Here is a 15,691-nt window from a genome sequence, read left to right on the forward strand (position 1 = left end):
ACACAAACCTCTTGCTATGGACACTTCTTTGCTCTTGCCATGGGGTTGAAGTGGGTCATCTGGTTAATGGAAACCATTTCCATTCATCTGCCCTGAGGGAGGAGGTCATTACTGTTCTATTTTCTCTCTTTTTTTTCCTTCCTGGGCCGGGGGAGAAATATCCAATGTCTCACTTTATATGTTCTTACAAGCTCAGGGTCACAGATTCCCTTCGATGATGAGGTGCTCTGCAATGGGAAATTCACTTCCCAAAGGCTTCCGTCCTTCTCAACAGTCTCCCCATGCTTGGTAGGAGATTCTGCAGGGAATTTTGCTTCAGTCAGGGAAACGGAAGTAGACACGTCCCTGTGAGATATACCCCATACCTCAAAATCTAAGTTAAGGAACATCAAGGAAGTTGACAGCCAAAGATAAAATGTCGCCGGAATCTTTCAGCTTCTAGGACAACAAAAGTCCTGACTCACTAGAACAGGATTCCTCTTTGGGGTATATTTTGGTATTAAAAGCTCGTTGACAAGTATTATTTACATTCCTTACCTCCTTGACCCCGAGATGTTTCTGGCTTCTATTAAAATAACCCTTTAATATTTTCTTTCTTGTGACAGTTTTCCTTGACGAGAGATTCTGTGCCAAGAAGTGGCCCCTAATTTGGTCGCTGGCTAATGCTGTGGGCAGTGCATGCCTGGCCTGTTCAAAGCTGTAGCCCCAGTGTCCATTACCCTGTGCAACTTGGTGCTCACTAAGCATTTGCTCAATGAATAAAGGACCCTCTCAGCACCAAGCTGATGAGATGGTCTAATGGCTTTCTGTTTTGGACTATGGGATCCCTGGCTGTGTTCTTAAATACTGACCATCTTCTTACCCCAATTCTACTCACCCATTCCAGTTGTGAATGCCTTTCTGAATTCTCTCTAGGAGTGCCCTGAGAGGGGAGTCAGGATGTGGTTTTGGAAGTCCGTGGAAGGTCAAAGGCAACACCACAACACCATCTACCATGGTACCTATACCAGGAACCTCGTCTCCCATTCACCATGGCTCTCAGCACCTGGTCCAGGAGTATTCTTGGTGGTAGAATCCCTGGCGTCCAGAACAGAAGAAGATGCCATCTTGGGAAGTGGAGGGAGGGAGCCAGAGGAGGTGAAGATGCTAGGAAGTGGGAGCATGGCCAGGCTGACATCTTGGGGCATCACCACACTCTTTTCTCCATCTCTAAGACTTCAGTCCTGGGGTGGCACGTGGGCAGTGGGTTGGAGGTCTCCATCTGAGGAGGAGGTCTTGGGAAGCAACCACAGATGTAGGGGACCACGAGATGGAGAAAGGGTAAAACTAGGGCTCTTAACACAGCTGAGGGAAAAAAAAGTAAAAAAGAAAAAAGCATATACTGCCCTGTTTCTTTTCTTTTCTTTCTCTTTTCTTTTCTTTTTTTTTTTTCATTTACACTATGGAGAAACCACCATGGAGATGTTGTGGGAGAGCATGCACAGGCCCAGCCCTCAGGAGGTGCAGATGTGTTTGGGGAGGTTCTTGTTTCCTTCCAGGTCCATCCCACACACTGTCCAGTCAGACCCTGTTGCAGGCTGGTTGTGGCTTTCTCTCTCCTGCTTGTCCTCCAGGTCGAGGGTTTGCAGGACCTTCCGCCTAGCAGGTGGTGGCCAGGGACTGGTGGATGGGTGGTTGGAAGCAGCGCACATGTTCCACGGTGGAACTGTCCGTCTCCACGGACTTCATGTACTTGTTCAGGATGGCAAAAACCTCATTGTTCAAGATCTGGTACTTCCTGATCCTGTCTGCCATCTTCTTCAGGGGCTGTAGAAGGACAGGGACGTGCAGGTTAGGGATGGGAGGAGGGGACAGAGAAATCAAGAGAAACGGAAGAATTCAGTTGAGGGTGGGGTCCGGGGTCCTGATGCTTCAATGATCATGCCACTCTCTTGCTTAAAGGCCTTCTATGGGTGCCCAGAGCTTGACAGTGAAATGTGAACTTGACCATAAAACGCTTTGAGTTTCAAAACTTACCACAAAGCTGCAGTCATCAAAACAGTGTGGTTCTAGCATGAAGACAGACATATGGACCAATGGAACAGACAGCCCAGATATAAACCCTTTCATATATGGTCAAATGATTTCTGACAAGGGTGCCCATAACATTCAATGGAAAAAGAATTGTCTTCTCAACAGACGGTGCTGGGAAAACTGGATATCCACACGCAGAAGAAGCTGGATTCTTACTTTATACCATATACGAAACGTTAGCTCAAAATGGATTAAAGACCTAAACATGAGAGTGAAAACTATAAAACTCTTAGAAGAAAACAGAGGAAAAGCGTCATGACATTGAGTTTGGCAATGATTTCTTGGATATGACACCAAAGCACAGGTAATAAATTGGAATACATCAAAATTAAAAACTTATTTGCATGAAAGGACACTATCAACAGAGTGAAAAGGCGACCCAAAGAATGAAAGAAAACATTTTCAAATCATATATCTGATAAGGGATTAATATCCAGAATATAGAAAGAACACCTGCAATTAAATAACAGCAAAAAAAAAACCCCAAAAACAAACCAAGCCAAATAACCCAATTAAAAAGTGAGCAAAACACTTGAATAGACATTTCTCCAAAGAAGATAAATAGCCAATAAGCACATGAAAAGATGCTAATATCACTAAATGCTAAGGAAATGTGAATCAAAACCACAATGAGATACCACTTCACACACATTAAAATGGCTATTTCCAAAGATACACAGAAAATAACAAGTGCTGGGGAGGATATAGAGAAATTGGAACTCCTGTGCATTGCTGGTGGGAATATAAAATGGTGTGGTCACTATGGAAAACAGTATGGTGGTCCTCAAAAAATTAAAATCAGAATTACCACATGATCCAGCAATTCCAATTTTAGGTATATACCCAAAAGCAATGAAAGCAGGGTCTTGAACAGTTATTTGTACACTCATGATCACAGCAGCATGATTCACAACAGCCAAAATGCGGGAGCAACTCAAGTGTCCATCGACAGATGAATGGATAAACAAAATGCGGTGTATACATACAATGGAATATTATTCAGCCTTTAAAGGAAGGAAATACTGACACATGCTACAACATGGTGAGCCTTGAACACATTATGCTGAGTGAGAATTCCACTTATACAAAAAGTGGAAGGGTGGTTTCCAGAGGCTGGGGGGAGGGAGAATGGCGAGTTACTGTTTCCTAGGCACACAGTTTCAGCTGGGGAAGATGAAAAGTTCTGAAGATGGAGGTGGTGATGGTTGCATAACAAGGTGAGTGAATTTAATGCAGTAAACAGTTAAAGATAGCTAAAACAGCAAATTTTATGTTACGTATGTTCTACCTCAAAGCAAAAAAAAAACCTTTATGAGGTGGCTCCTGCCTCTTTTTCCTCTCAGCAGGTCCTGCAGACCCACCCTCTGTTCCAGCCATACATCTTCATGCCTCTGTGCCTTTGCTCTAGCTGTTCCCTCTGCCTAGAACATTCTCCCCATCCTGCACCCCATTTTCTGCCTGGCTATTTGCAGCTGGTCATTCTGGACTTTGCCCAAGCATCGCCTCTAGGGTGAGCCTTCTGAGGCCCCTGCCCAGCCCCTCAGCCTGGTTTAGACAGCCCTTCTTGACGCTCCCGCAGCAGCCTCGCCTACCCCACACACGACAGCGCTCATCCCATCCCCGTGGCTGCACAACTTTCGTGTTCAGTCAGAGTTTGTGCAGATGACGAAGCAGCATTAGCAGAGTCTGACTGGCACAGGGAAGGTGTGTTTCAGGTTTGGAGGCTGGCCCTGCCCTGCGGGGTGATGTGATTCATCCCAGTGGGTTACAAGCCAGTGACTCACGGCTTCTTACGAGAAGGTCACTATCTGCTGAATGTCTCTGTACCTACCTGCGGTGTGGGTAGCTGGCCTCCATAAGCAGCTCACCCTCCTCTGCCGATGAAAGGCCTGCTTGTCAGGCCTGGCCCCAACTCCCAGGACCCAGCCACGAGCTGCTTACCACATTCTTAATGATTTCATCCTTCCCGTCCTGCCTCTGTACTTTCAGCAGGTGGTAACAGAAGTCGAACAGGTCGAAGCGACGCTGCTGGCCCAGCAGGACGATGATGGAGCAGCCAGCCCAGTTCAGGCCATCTCCAAAACACTGCCTGGGAGTGGGAGAGGAAGCAGCTGGAGTGAGAAGCAGGAGGCCGAGGGGGAAGGGACCCTCATCTTGGACCAGCAGTACAGCTAGTGAGCTGGCTCATCTCTGGGCCAATTCTCTTAATCTGTAGAATGGGTACAAGGGAAGCTGTGAGTGTGGACTCATTTGTTCCTGGGACTGTGGTTATATTATAAGCCCTGCTAGCCATAAAGAGATGTCAGTCTGTCGCCCCACTAATGTAAGAAAAATCAGCTTTGAAGAAGATAAATTGGCAAGAAAAAAAATCCAACCAGCCTTTGAGATTTATGTAGCCAGTTAGAATTCTGATGAAGCTCTGTCTTGGCTCTGGAAAGGAACCAGAGGAACACCTGTGAGGGGAAGGGTGGTTTCAAACCAGGAGACCAGCTGGCCAGTGTAGGCGGAGAGGGCAGGGACTGGGGGTGGGGGAAGGACACGATGGGGCATGAACAGACGCTGCTGGTGTGGGGGGCTGCCAGTCCTCTTGGGTCTGGTGAAGATCAGCCTGCATGCCCCCAACTCTCAACAGCCACCTGGGCAATTTGGGAGGCTGTGGGGCATCTCTTGGCTGGATCGCTCACCCTTGAATGCAGCGCAGCCCACTGGGAAGGTTTCCCAGCTTCCCCACCGCTGTCGTGGAAAGTGCAGCTGCTCTGGAAACAGCCTTCCCATCCCACTCCCAGCACCACTCTCTCGGGGAGGCCTCTCTGGCCCCCGTGCGTGTTTCCTCCAGAGCTCCTGGCTCCTGGCCCTTGTCTGCCCTCTTCACCACTCTGCTCTTGCTGTGTAGTTGGGTGAGTGACAGGAGAATGGGGCTCTGCTTCTGTTTTCTCTGAGAACAGGACTGGGTTCCTCTCAAAGACACCTCTGCTTTTTAGGAGCAGAGGCCTCATGAGCAAGGTGGGGCCCACCTTCTGCCAGGGGAGCCTGTCTCTGTTCTACGACCCCTGGAGCTCTGCTGGGGTGGGCGGTGAGATCTTAATACCAAGCCCTTGCCAGAGCTCCCCCTCTGCCCCTTCCATTGGCCCAGCTTCTAGTCCCGTGAAGACAGGCCCTGAGAGGTCCAAGGCCCCGATGTGCACACACTCCACGTCTGTCTTCAACCCCTTGGAGCCTTCCCTGTGGGGTCCCCTTCTCCCCTCTAAGAGCTGAATCCTAAGCAGTGTTCCAGCTCAGCTGTCGTCTGTGAATTAAATTCCTATAATCCACTTGTCTCTCTTCATGGGCATCTGTTGTCCTTCCTGCCCTCGCTGCCAAGGGACCTCATTCGATGCACCTTATATCTATTTTCTAGTCTTCTCTTGGCCCTGTCAACCCCACACACCAGGAACTGTCTACTTTTGCTCTGCACAGATGCATGTCCAGCACCTAGAACCCTGAACAACTTAAAGCACGTGCTCAACAAACCGCTGGTGGACAACCCCACCCCTGCCCTCCTTTCTGATTGAGCTCTGGCTGCCCGATGGCTCTTCGGGTGGGGGATGAGCAGGTTGGGGGGCGACCCCGCCTTCCCTGGGGCTACTCACTCAGCTGTGAACTCGTTGGTCCCCACGGGGATGCAGTAGACGAACTGCATGGCACTCCACAGCCGGTGGAACTCCACGCACTCGTCGACGTGCATGACGCCGTTGGTGGGCGGGGGGCCCCGCCAGATGGGGTCCTGCAGGTAGCTCCGGATGCGGGTCAGGATGACCTCGAACATGGACAGGCCGCAGCACAGCCGCTCCTTGGTCAGGAGGTCGCCCTCCCGAGCGATGGCGATTTGCTGGGAACAGGAGAGTACATAAACCTGCCAGTCACACCTTAGACCCCATTTTCTACCTCTCACCCGATATTCCCAAACCCCAGAGCTGGCCGCATCTGTAATTCATTCACCAGAACTGAGGTCTTGCCCAGAGCAGGGCACTACCTTTATAAACCTGAGTTCAATAGCAGGGGGAAGTCTTGGGGTAAGTAAAATCGAGGAGCCATCGCTAGAGGAATAGTATAAGAAAATTTCAATCCACCTATGTAATGAAATGCTAGGTAGCCTTTGAAAAGACTGAGATGATGCTACTACTGTACTGCTACTACTACTAGCACACACTCACTGTGTGTGTAATACACCAGGCCCTGTTCTATGCATTCGTTAAGTACTTACCTTATTTACTCCTTACATAAACCCCATGAAGAAGATGCCATTATTATCCCTATTTTATTGAAGAAGAAACTGAGGTTCAGAGAGGCAGTCAGTGAGTGGAAAAGTTGGGATTTGAATCCTAGTAGTCTAGAGCTGTGGATTAAATCGTTAAGTGAATAGAGCAAGTTGCAGAAGAGGACATATACTACAATCCTATTAAAAGACATCAGTAACACAATCCCACAGACACACAAAACTGTACGCACGTATGTGTGTGGGGGGGTGAGTGTGTAAAACATTCTAGAAGGATTAACATCAGTTGTGGGAACAGATGGGCTTGGAGAAGCAGGTGGGGTTTTCACTTTTTACTATAAATACTTCTGTACAGTTGAATGTGCTACAATAAGCATATGTTACTCTTAAAAATTTGTCGCTGATTTTACAGATTATTCCTCCCGTTAGAAGTTCTCTGACCACTGTCAACAATCTTCCTTAATAATTTAAACTGGCTTCTCATATGGCATCTGGTCACTACATCTCTAATAATCAGCCGGCTAGGCTAGTAGTTCAAAACACATTACCGTCTGCAGGAGCAAAAAATATCTAGGGGTAGAGGTCTCAAAGCCACGTGCAAAGATAATAGATATTAACATCTAAGGTCAAAGTACAACCTCCAAACCTAGGGACAAAGCTTAAGAGGGCCGGCTTCAGAGACAGAGAGGTCCACAGGGCACTCCTGGGATCAGCTCCCCAGAGGGCGGGCCCGCCCGAGAGCTCAGTGTACAGTGTGGCTGGGTGGAGTCTGCCTGCCTGCTCCCTGCACGCTCCCCACACCCTACAGCCCCTAGAAAGAGGGCAGCCTCAATTAAATTAATCCATGAAGGGAAGTAAATCAGGAAACACCAATGCTGGAGCCCGTTAGGAACGTGGGTCAGGAGTGCAGCTGTCATGACAGCTATGAACTGAAAGAAGTCTAGGACGAAAAACGTGAATTGGGGAAGAGCTTACGACCTGTGTTTCGAACACAAGAGGGAACCCTGATTCACGGTGATTCATCTTGATTCTGGTGGCAGAGAAAGATCGCTCCAGCGCAGAGAAGCTGCCACAGTTAGCTAGAAATACTTCTTTTCAAAAACCCTGACCCCAGAGCTTGACTCTGTTCTCACCAGGCAACTCCCTGTGGTAGTATCTGGACCCTGACAGGGCTCTCCACTTTAGAAACAGAGTGCCTGGTACGGCGAAGATGCTCAGTAAATAAAGAACCCACGTTTGCTCTCGAGTCATGAATATTCTCCTTCAGAAATTAAAACAGAGAGTTCTGGCTTACTAGTTAATCTCCTGTGCATTTAGTTAGTCTGTATCAGTCCTCAGGGCCTGACAACTGTGGGACGATCTAAAGAATTAGCAACAGCGTTTATAAACCTGCAGACAGATTTTGAACTCTAATGACCCCCCCAACCAGAGCCAACCAAAGGGCCTTGACTGAAATGGTTAGGGGCTTTGTCCCTTTCCTGAAAAACTGTTTACCTTTATGGGTTTTCCTATGAGCTACAAGAGTAAAATCTGGAAAGAAAATTGTAGAAATGTTATAAGAAAATAAAAATCTCCCATAAATCCCATCACCCACAGATGAGCTTTCTTAAAATACTCATGTATGATTTATTTGTGTTTATGTACGTGAGCGTGTATATGTATCTATTTTAACACAATTTGGGTCACACTATCTACATTGTTTTTTTCTCTTAAGATATTGGTACTAAAAAAAAATTTCCTTTAGTATCTTCAGTAATATGGTTTTTTAATGGCTACATAAAATGGCCATTGACATACGTCATTTATTTAGTTCTCTATTCCTGTTGGTTATTTTAAATTGTTCACAAGTTTTCATCGTTATAGACAACTCGTAGGTAATTATTCTTATATATTACACTTTTTGAGCTTATCTCTGGTTATCTTCTTAGGATAAAATCCTAGAAGTAGAACTCTTCAGTCAAAGAGTATAAGTTTTAAAAGGCTTTTGCTACATAGTGACAAACTAGTCCCAAGAAAAGCTGAACCACTGTACACCTGTCTGTGTCAAGTCTGTTCCTTGTGCCTTTATCAGTACTTCATTATCATGAAGAAAAGTTCTTAGCCAACTTGCGAAATGAAGAGCTGTATCCTTCTCTTTCACATTTCATTGATTACTGGTAAAGCGGAACACTTTTTCTCCTGTTTCTTGGCATTTATATTTCTTAGGCTGTGAGTTTTCTTTCATACCCTTTTTTCTTTCTTTTTGCTTTTAATTAATTAATTATTTATTTTTGTCTGCATTGGGTCTTCGTTGCTGCACGCAGGCTTTCTCTAGATGCGGTGAGTGGGGGCTACTCTTCATTGCGGTGCGTGGGCTTCTCATTGTGGTGGCTTCTCTTGTTGCAGAGCACGGGCTCTAGGCACTCAGGCTTCAGTAGCTGTGGCACGTGGACTCAGTAGTTGTGGCTCGCGGGCTCTACAGCGCCGGGTCAGTAGTTGCAGCACGCGGGCTTAGTTGCTCCATGGCATATGGGATCTTCCTGGACTAGGGCTCAAATCCGTTGTCCCCTGCACTGGCAGGCGTATTCTTCACCGCGCCACCAGGGAAGCCCTCTTTTTTCTTTTGATGTGAGTGTCCTTCTAATCTGAAAAAGTGCACTAAAGATTGTTTGTCGCATATACCCTCTATCTGTGACTTGGTGTTTCATGTATATGTACACTATGTGTGTATGTGTGTGTTTAACACAAATTTTAGCCATTTCTGTTCCACTCAGTGGGGAATTTTTTTCTCTTTCTGCCATTCTTTTCTGAGTTAACAAGGGTATAGAAAAAGCATCTGTGAAATCATGTGGAAACATATTTCTGCATGGAGTACTTTGATTACATTTAGGATACTTTGGAGAAAAATATCTCCATGCTCGCTCTTTCCTTTCTGTTTTTTTAGAAGCTTTTTATTTATTTGTTTATCATAGTAATTGTGAAAGGCAGCTCAGCTAAAAAGACAAAACACCTATTCGCCCATTTTATAGATGGGAAAACAAAGACCAAGATATTAAATGTCTAGCACTAGATTATGCAACAATTCAGGGGTAAAGCTGGAAAGAGGAGTCCTTCAACTCCCTGACAGAACATTCTATTCATGATAGCACTGGGCAACAAACCAGGTCACCTCAATTTTTCCTAGAAACAAATACAAGCAATGCAATACAGTTAAACTCTCCCAACATTAAACATGTAGCAGAATTTCCCTGTCCCTGACCTATAAGTTATGTGAGTTCCCTGAACCCCAGCAAGCTTGGACGTTAATATTTTAAAAATGTTTCTTTGGTCTACAGGAGGACTAAGTTTTGGACTATTCCTTAAGGGCTGGGAGACTTATAAAACTGGCATTTCCTCTCCGACAGAATGTCTAGGCTTTTGTTTGTTAAATATCAGCATTTGACAAATTGAGATTTCTATCAGTCCCAAGGAAATAGTGTTCATCAGAACAGGGAAGGAATTCACAGACCTCTAAGTGGAAACACATGCCGAGGCCTGGGTGTGAGAGGCCAGATTCTTGTAGGATGACACTAACAGTGGAGCAGACACATTTATATGTCGCTGGCTTGGGGGATTTCTCCCTAGAAGGCAGTCTTTAGAGGATCTCCTGTGTTCAGCCCCGGAAGGCCAAAAAAGAAAATGTGCATATTTCACAGTATCTACATTCTCTCTGTGGTGACTAAAGAACCCAAATGTCACTAAATATTTAGTCACTGTTTTCAGTAGGAGGTGGGTGGCCTGCAGGGGGTCTGGCTGGGGCTGCTCATCAGTGTGACACCTGGGCAGATGGGGCTCCAACACTTGCAATGTTTTTCGAGAGAAGAGGCCGCCTTCCGCCCTCTGCGGAGGATGAGAATTTTTCTGATTCATGAGCTTTTGTGATGATAGGAGAGAGGACCTTAGGGATGCTAGTCCAAGAGCGGATCTGAATCCTAAACCTTTTAAACAGTCGGTTTTGGGTTTTGTCGAACAGAACAAGCCATACTGGCTTGTCTCGCTGCAATGCCCTGTTTTCTCTTCTCCCTGAATTCCTACCCTGATCCGTGCCCTGCCCCACCACCAAATGCTTGATTCAACTTGAATCAACTTGAAAGGAGACAGCACATGCTGTTTGTTTCATCCCTTTCCCCCTCCAAAGTGTCTTCTTTCCTGACTGCCTGCACAGTTTGTGAGTTCTCCAAAGGCAGGGGTCCTGTTTTACTCATCTCCATGTTCAGGTTTGTAAAAATGAGTGTTAATTACAGATTTAACACCTGAGCTCATTCACCTTCAAAAATATTAGAACATTACAGATAAAGCTGCCTTCTTTGATCTCCCCACCCATCTCTGTCCCTTTCATCTTTCTTCAGAGGTTGCCATCATTATGAACTGGGTGTTTTTCATTTCCTAGGAAAAGTTTTACTTAATATGGTTCTTTGATATGTGTTTAAAAAAATACAAATAGCATAATACTCCATGACCTGTAGTGCAACTTGCTTTATTCACCTAACCATGTGTTTATGGTCTGTCCACACTGATGCATCTGGATCTGACTTTTTTCTTTTCATTATTACGTAGCAGGTATTCATCATTTGAATGATTTTACCACATTTTATTTAGTCAACACTCTCCTGATTGACATTTAGGTTGTTTCCAGTTTTTTGCTTTAACAAACAATGCTGTGGTAAACATCTTGTGTTCACAGGTAAGAGTTTTTTTTAGCAAAGATACCCAGAGATGAACTGCCGGTTCACAGGGCGTGTGGTTCTAATTCTGAGAGATAACTCAGCAGAATTCTTAATACCTAACGGGGAGTGACAGATACTTGTCTGACTTCCTTCTTTCTTGGCAGGATAGATGATACAGGGTGCAGGCCTGAGAGTCAGCAAAACTCATTCGAGACCTGCCCTTGCCACTAACAGGCTGTGTGCTGTTAGACTTTCTGTTTCTCTCTCTGGGCCTCAGTTTCCCCATCTGTAAAATGAGGAGGTTGAACCAAATGCTCTCTCTCCCTGTAAAGTTCCTTTTGGTTCTCCGAGTCCGTGATAGGAGGATCGTACCTGAGGGGTCCCCAGCCGCTCTATCAGAGGGACCAGGTGAAGTGGTGCGTACTTGGCTTCCAGGCGTTTCATCCGGACCTCCAAACGCTCCCCCTCTGCAAAAGGAACAGCAGGCAGAAAATGAGATTCAGGGCACACCGGGGGAAATGGGGAAGGAAGAGCTCTCAGAGGACCTGGTGACGTATTTGTCTTCCAACACTTGGATGGAGCGTGTAGAACTGTTTCCCTGGTTCTGGCAAGTGTGATCAGGACTCATTACAAGGAAAATGTTCTATTATCTGTGCCCAACAGTGGAATCATCTACCTCATGGGGTGGTGAGTTCCCCATCACTTGAAGGATTTAGACCAACCAAGCTAGAGAGCAACTTACTAGGGATGTTCTAGAAGGACCAAGGCCTGGAGCATTATTTCCAATTCTGTGACTACCCAATAGCTGTCCAAAGCTCTCACCTCCATTTCTGACCGCACATCTGAGTTTATTGGGATTAAGTGAGCATGAGGTGCAAATTCAGACTGGCCATTTAGCTGCTGTCAGTGGTTTCTTACCTTTGATGTAGACTCTAGGCAAGATGTTTTGGAAGGGTGCAGCATGGAGCAAATCACAGACTTCCTCCTGAGACTGAAAATAGAGGAGGGAAAGAAAGAGAAAACCATTTTTATTTTAAACCAGGAAGAATTTTCATTACTAAAAGCTTGAACACTGGAGTCAGCCAGACCTGGGTTCAAATCCTAACACTTCTACTTAACTAGCTGTGGGATCTTAAGCACTTTGCTTAACCTCTTTGAGCCTATTCATTTATCTGAAAAATGAGGATGAGAACAGTACCTATTTTAATGGGTTACTGTGAGGATGAAGTGAGAGAACGTACAGCCTCATAGCACAGACCCTGCACATAATGAGTGTGCAGTACATTTTCATTACAATCTTATAAGGAATTTGTTGAAAGAATTCAAAGTGGCAGTGGGATCAAATAGAGATGATGGACCCAGACTATGTTTGTCTGGTTGGCTGTGAGGCCTATGGGCTCAAAGCAGGTAGCTAGACCAACCCTCCAATCCAGTAATGCAGGATGCCTCTGTGTGAAGGCCTGGGTCTGGTTGCTTTTCTCCACCCCAGATTCCAACTGGTGAGGGAAGAGGGACTAGGACCGAGCCAGGTTTTGATGGGGACTCTTTATGCATAAAAGTAAAAGCTAAAAGCAAACGTGTACTACAAAGGTTGGAGGAGAAAGGTTGGGGGAGGGCAGGCCTGGAAGATATGGTCAAATGGGCTTACTGTCCCGGGACCAGCTCATGATCACTGGATTTCAGTGATGGGGAAAGGGACCTACACGAGCCACCCTCCATGGGTCTTGGTTTCTCTTCTTTACACTGTGTGGGGATCTGGATTAGGTAAGATCCAGCCTTCATTCAACTCTGATACTCTTGGATTCTAAAGAATCTTGAGAAAATCAGGATTGTGAGGGCCCTTGGCTTTCTTAACCAGGCATGGGTAGAACATGGCCATCCTGGAAATCTAGCAGGCCAGCTGCTCAAGAAAGAAACCCCTAAACTCCCTCAGTCTTTGAAGTGAGGATGACAGAAGGAGGACAACTGAACTCTCCAGAGAGACCTGCTTGATCTGACTGTCATTCTCAGTTTCTTAGCCAGAGGGGAAATTTCCTCACTTTCTTAATTAATCTGTTCCTCCCCAAACCAGTAAAGTAAGTAATTTGGTCTTTACTGCTATGTCTAAGCTTAGATCCTTTGATTCATCATATAATCTGAAAACTTGCCTATTGATTATTCAGGCTACTCTTCATTCATTAATATGGTGAATTATATGGATTGATTTTTTAAACATTTTTTAAATTTATTTTTGGCTGCGTTGGGTCTTCATTGCTGCACGTGAGCTTTCTCTAGTTGCAGTGAGCGGGGGCTACTCTTCATTGCGGTGTGCAGGATTCTCATTGCTGTGGCTTCTCTTGCTGTGCAGCACAGTCTCTAGGCACGTGGACTTCAGTAGTTGTGGTGCGCTGGCTCAGTAGTTGTGGCACACAGGCTTAGTTGCTCCATGGCATGTGGGATTTCCCCGGACCAGGGCTCGAACCTGTGTCCCCTGCATTGGCAGGTGGATTCTTAATCACTGCGCCACCAGGGAAGTCCCTATGTGGATTGATTTTTGAATGATGAACCAGCCTTGCATTCTTGGGGTAAACTTCACTTGGTTGTGATGCATTATCCTTCTTATATATTGGTGGATTTTATTTGCTAATATTTTGTTGGGGATTTTTACTCTATAACCATTAGAGACACTGATTTGGAGTTTTCAAGTGTCGTCGGTGTTGGTATTAGGGTAATGCCGACCTCATAAGTTGGAAAAAGTTCTATTTTTTCTATTTTCTGGAATTGTTATTATTTCCTCCTTAAATTTTTGGTAGAATTCACAAGTGAAACCAGCCGTATCTGGAGTTTTCTTTGTTGGAAGTCTTTTTTTTTTTTTTTTTTTTTAACTAGGTATACAATTTCTTTAGCACATATAGTACTGTTCAGGTTATCGATTTTTTTTTTAAGTGAGTTTTGGGGTTTTCTGTGACTCAAAGTCTTGATTCCTTCCATCTAAGTTTAATTTATGGGCTTAGGGTGGCTTGTAGTATGCCTTTATTATCCTTGTGATGTCTGTGAGATCTATAGTGATATCCGTATTTCATACCTGATACTGGTAATTTGTGTCTTCTCTTTTTTTTTCTTGGTCTGGCTAGAGGTTTATGAATTTTATCGATTTTTTTTCCCCAAAGAATCAGCTTTTAGTTTCATTTATATTTCCCTATAGTGTTTCTGCTTTCAGTGTTGCTGATTTCTGTTCTTATCTTTATTATGTCCATTCTTCTGATTGCTTTGGGTTTAATTTGCTTTTCTTTCTCCAGTTTCTTATGGTGGAAGCCTAGACTACTGACTGAACACCTTACTCTTTACTAATATACTGTAACATTTAGGCTATTCTTTGATACCTCTAGTAATCAAGAGCTCAGTACTTCTGGAGGCAGCCCAACCCATTTTTGAACAATTCTAATGGTTAGAAAGTTTTAAACCAAGGCAGCCTCCCAGTAGTTTCCATTCGAGATCCTTGTTCTGCTCTTTAGAGTATTACTGAATGTGTTTTTCTAGCCAGATTCTTCAGCTACCCTTCCACCTTTCTCCTCCTTTCAGGGCCGAGCACCTTACAAGAGCTTTCTACCTGTCTCTCCATTTCCCAGTCTTCACTTGCCTTCACAGCAAACAAAAATATCATGCCCAGCTACAACACGCCATGGCAATGGCTCTGGCAAAGATTACTGAAGGCTGCTCTGTCACCAAGTTCAATGGATACCTTTCAGTCCTCGTGCTATGGCATCTCTAATGTATTAGGCACTGTCTTCCCTCAGTTACTATGACAATGAGGTCTGTGGTTTCCACTATTTTGATTTCTCCTTTTTAGATTCTTTTGCAGGTTTGGCTTCGAACCACCCTTTAAATGTTGGTTTTCTCCAAGGTCCCTCTTTCTTTTTTTCTCCTCACTTCATTTTACCTACTTTGTCTCACCTACTCCCATGTCTACAAGCACTGCCTTTGACTCAGCAGCTCTGTATTTCCAGCCAGGCCTCTCTTTCGAGCTCCAGACTTGGATATCTGCCTCCTTACTGGATATTTCCACTGGATACTCCACAGCTCCACATTTCTAGAGCTGACCTTCTTCTCCCCTTCTTATCTGAGGTTCCTTTGCTCCCAGAATGGCACAATAATCTCCTCACCTGCCCAAGTCTAAAACCCGGGGTTCATGTTTCATGTCTCTTCCTCACGTCCCATGACCAGTAAGTCCTCATGTCTTGGATTCTCTCCACATTTCTCCACATTGACCACAACACTATGAGCTCCTTAAGGGTAGGGATACCACCTCTATTTTTACCTTTTATCCCCAGTGCCTAGGACATGATAGTCTCTCAATAATTATTAATGAATGAATATTTGTTATCTCATGTTTCTTAGATGAATAAATGAATTTTTTTATCCACATGACTATCCTCCATATATGAGAATACTCTTACATCCATTCATCCAACAAACATTCATTGAGTACCAGGCATTGTTCTAGGCTTTGCAGATATGATGTTGAACGAGATCTCTGTACTCACGTAAATTACATTGTAGTTGAGAGAGATAAAAACAAGTAAACACACCAGAAAATTTCAGATAGCAGTAAGACACAATAGGGTACCAGGCTAGAGAGTGACTGGGAGTGGGGAAGGGACTACTTCAGAGAGGGTGGTTAGGGGAAACCTTTTTGAGG

General features: G+C 45.0%; 1 protein-coding gene across 3 annotated transcripts in view; it reads right to left on the reverse strand.

Annotated features, from left to right (window-relative positions):
• Positions 1-493: 493 nt before the first annotated feature.
• The window catches only part of CYFIP2 (cytoplasmic FMR1 interacting protein 2), a 133,714-nt gene continuing 118,516 nt past the window's right edge, over positions 494-15,691 (reverse strand). Inside the window, exons 27-31 of one of the 3 annotated variants that reach the window (XM_007447124.1) lie at positions 11,932-12,004; positions 11,386-11,480; positions 5,703-5,941; positions 4,015-4,162; positions 494-1,806 (exon numbers count right to left, since the gene is read on the reverse strand). In XM_007447124.1, the coding sequence (XP_007447186.1) occupies positions 1,639-1,806; positions 4,015-4,162; positions 5,703-5,941; positions 11,386-11,480; positions 11,932-12,004 (723 nt within the window). In that variant the 3' untranslated portion in view covers positions 494-1,638. The remainder of the gene's footprint in view (positions 1,807-4,014; positions 4,163-5,702; positions 5,942-11,385; positions 11,481-11,931; positions 12,005-15,691) is intronic. The other 2 variants (XM_007447125.1, XM_007447126.1) reach the window with 2 other exon arrangements.

Source organism: Lipotes vexillifer, unplaced genomic scaffold (genome assembly GCF_000442215.2).
Source record: "Lipotes vexillifer unplaced genomic scaffold, Lipotes_vexillifer_v1.1 scaffold194, whole genome shotgun sequence".
Classification (NCBI taxonomy): domain Eukaryota; kingdom Metazoa; phylum Chordata; class Mammalia; order Artiodactyla; family Lipotidae; genus Lipotes; species Lipotes vexillifer.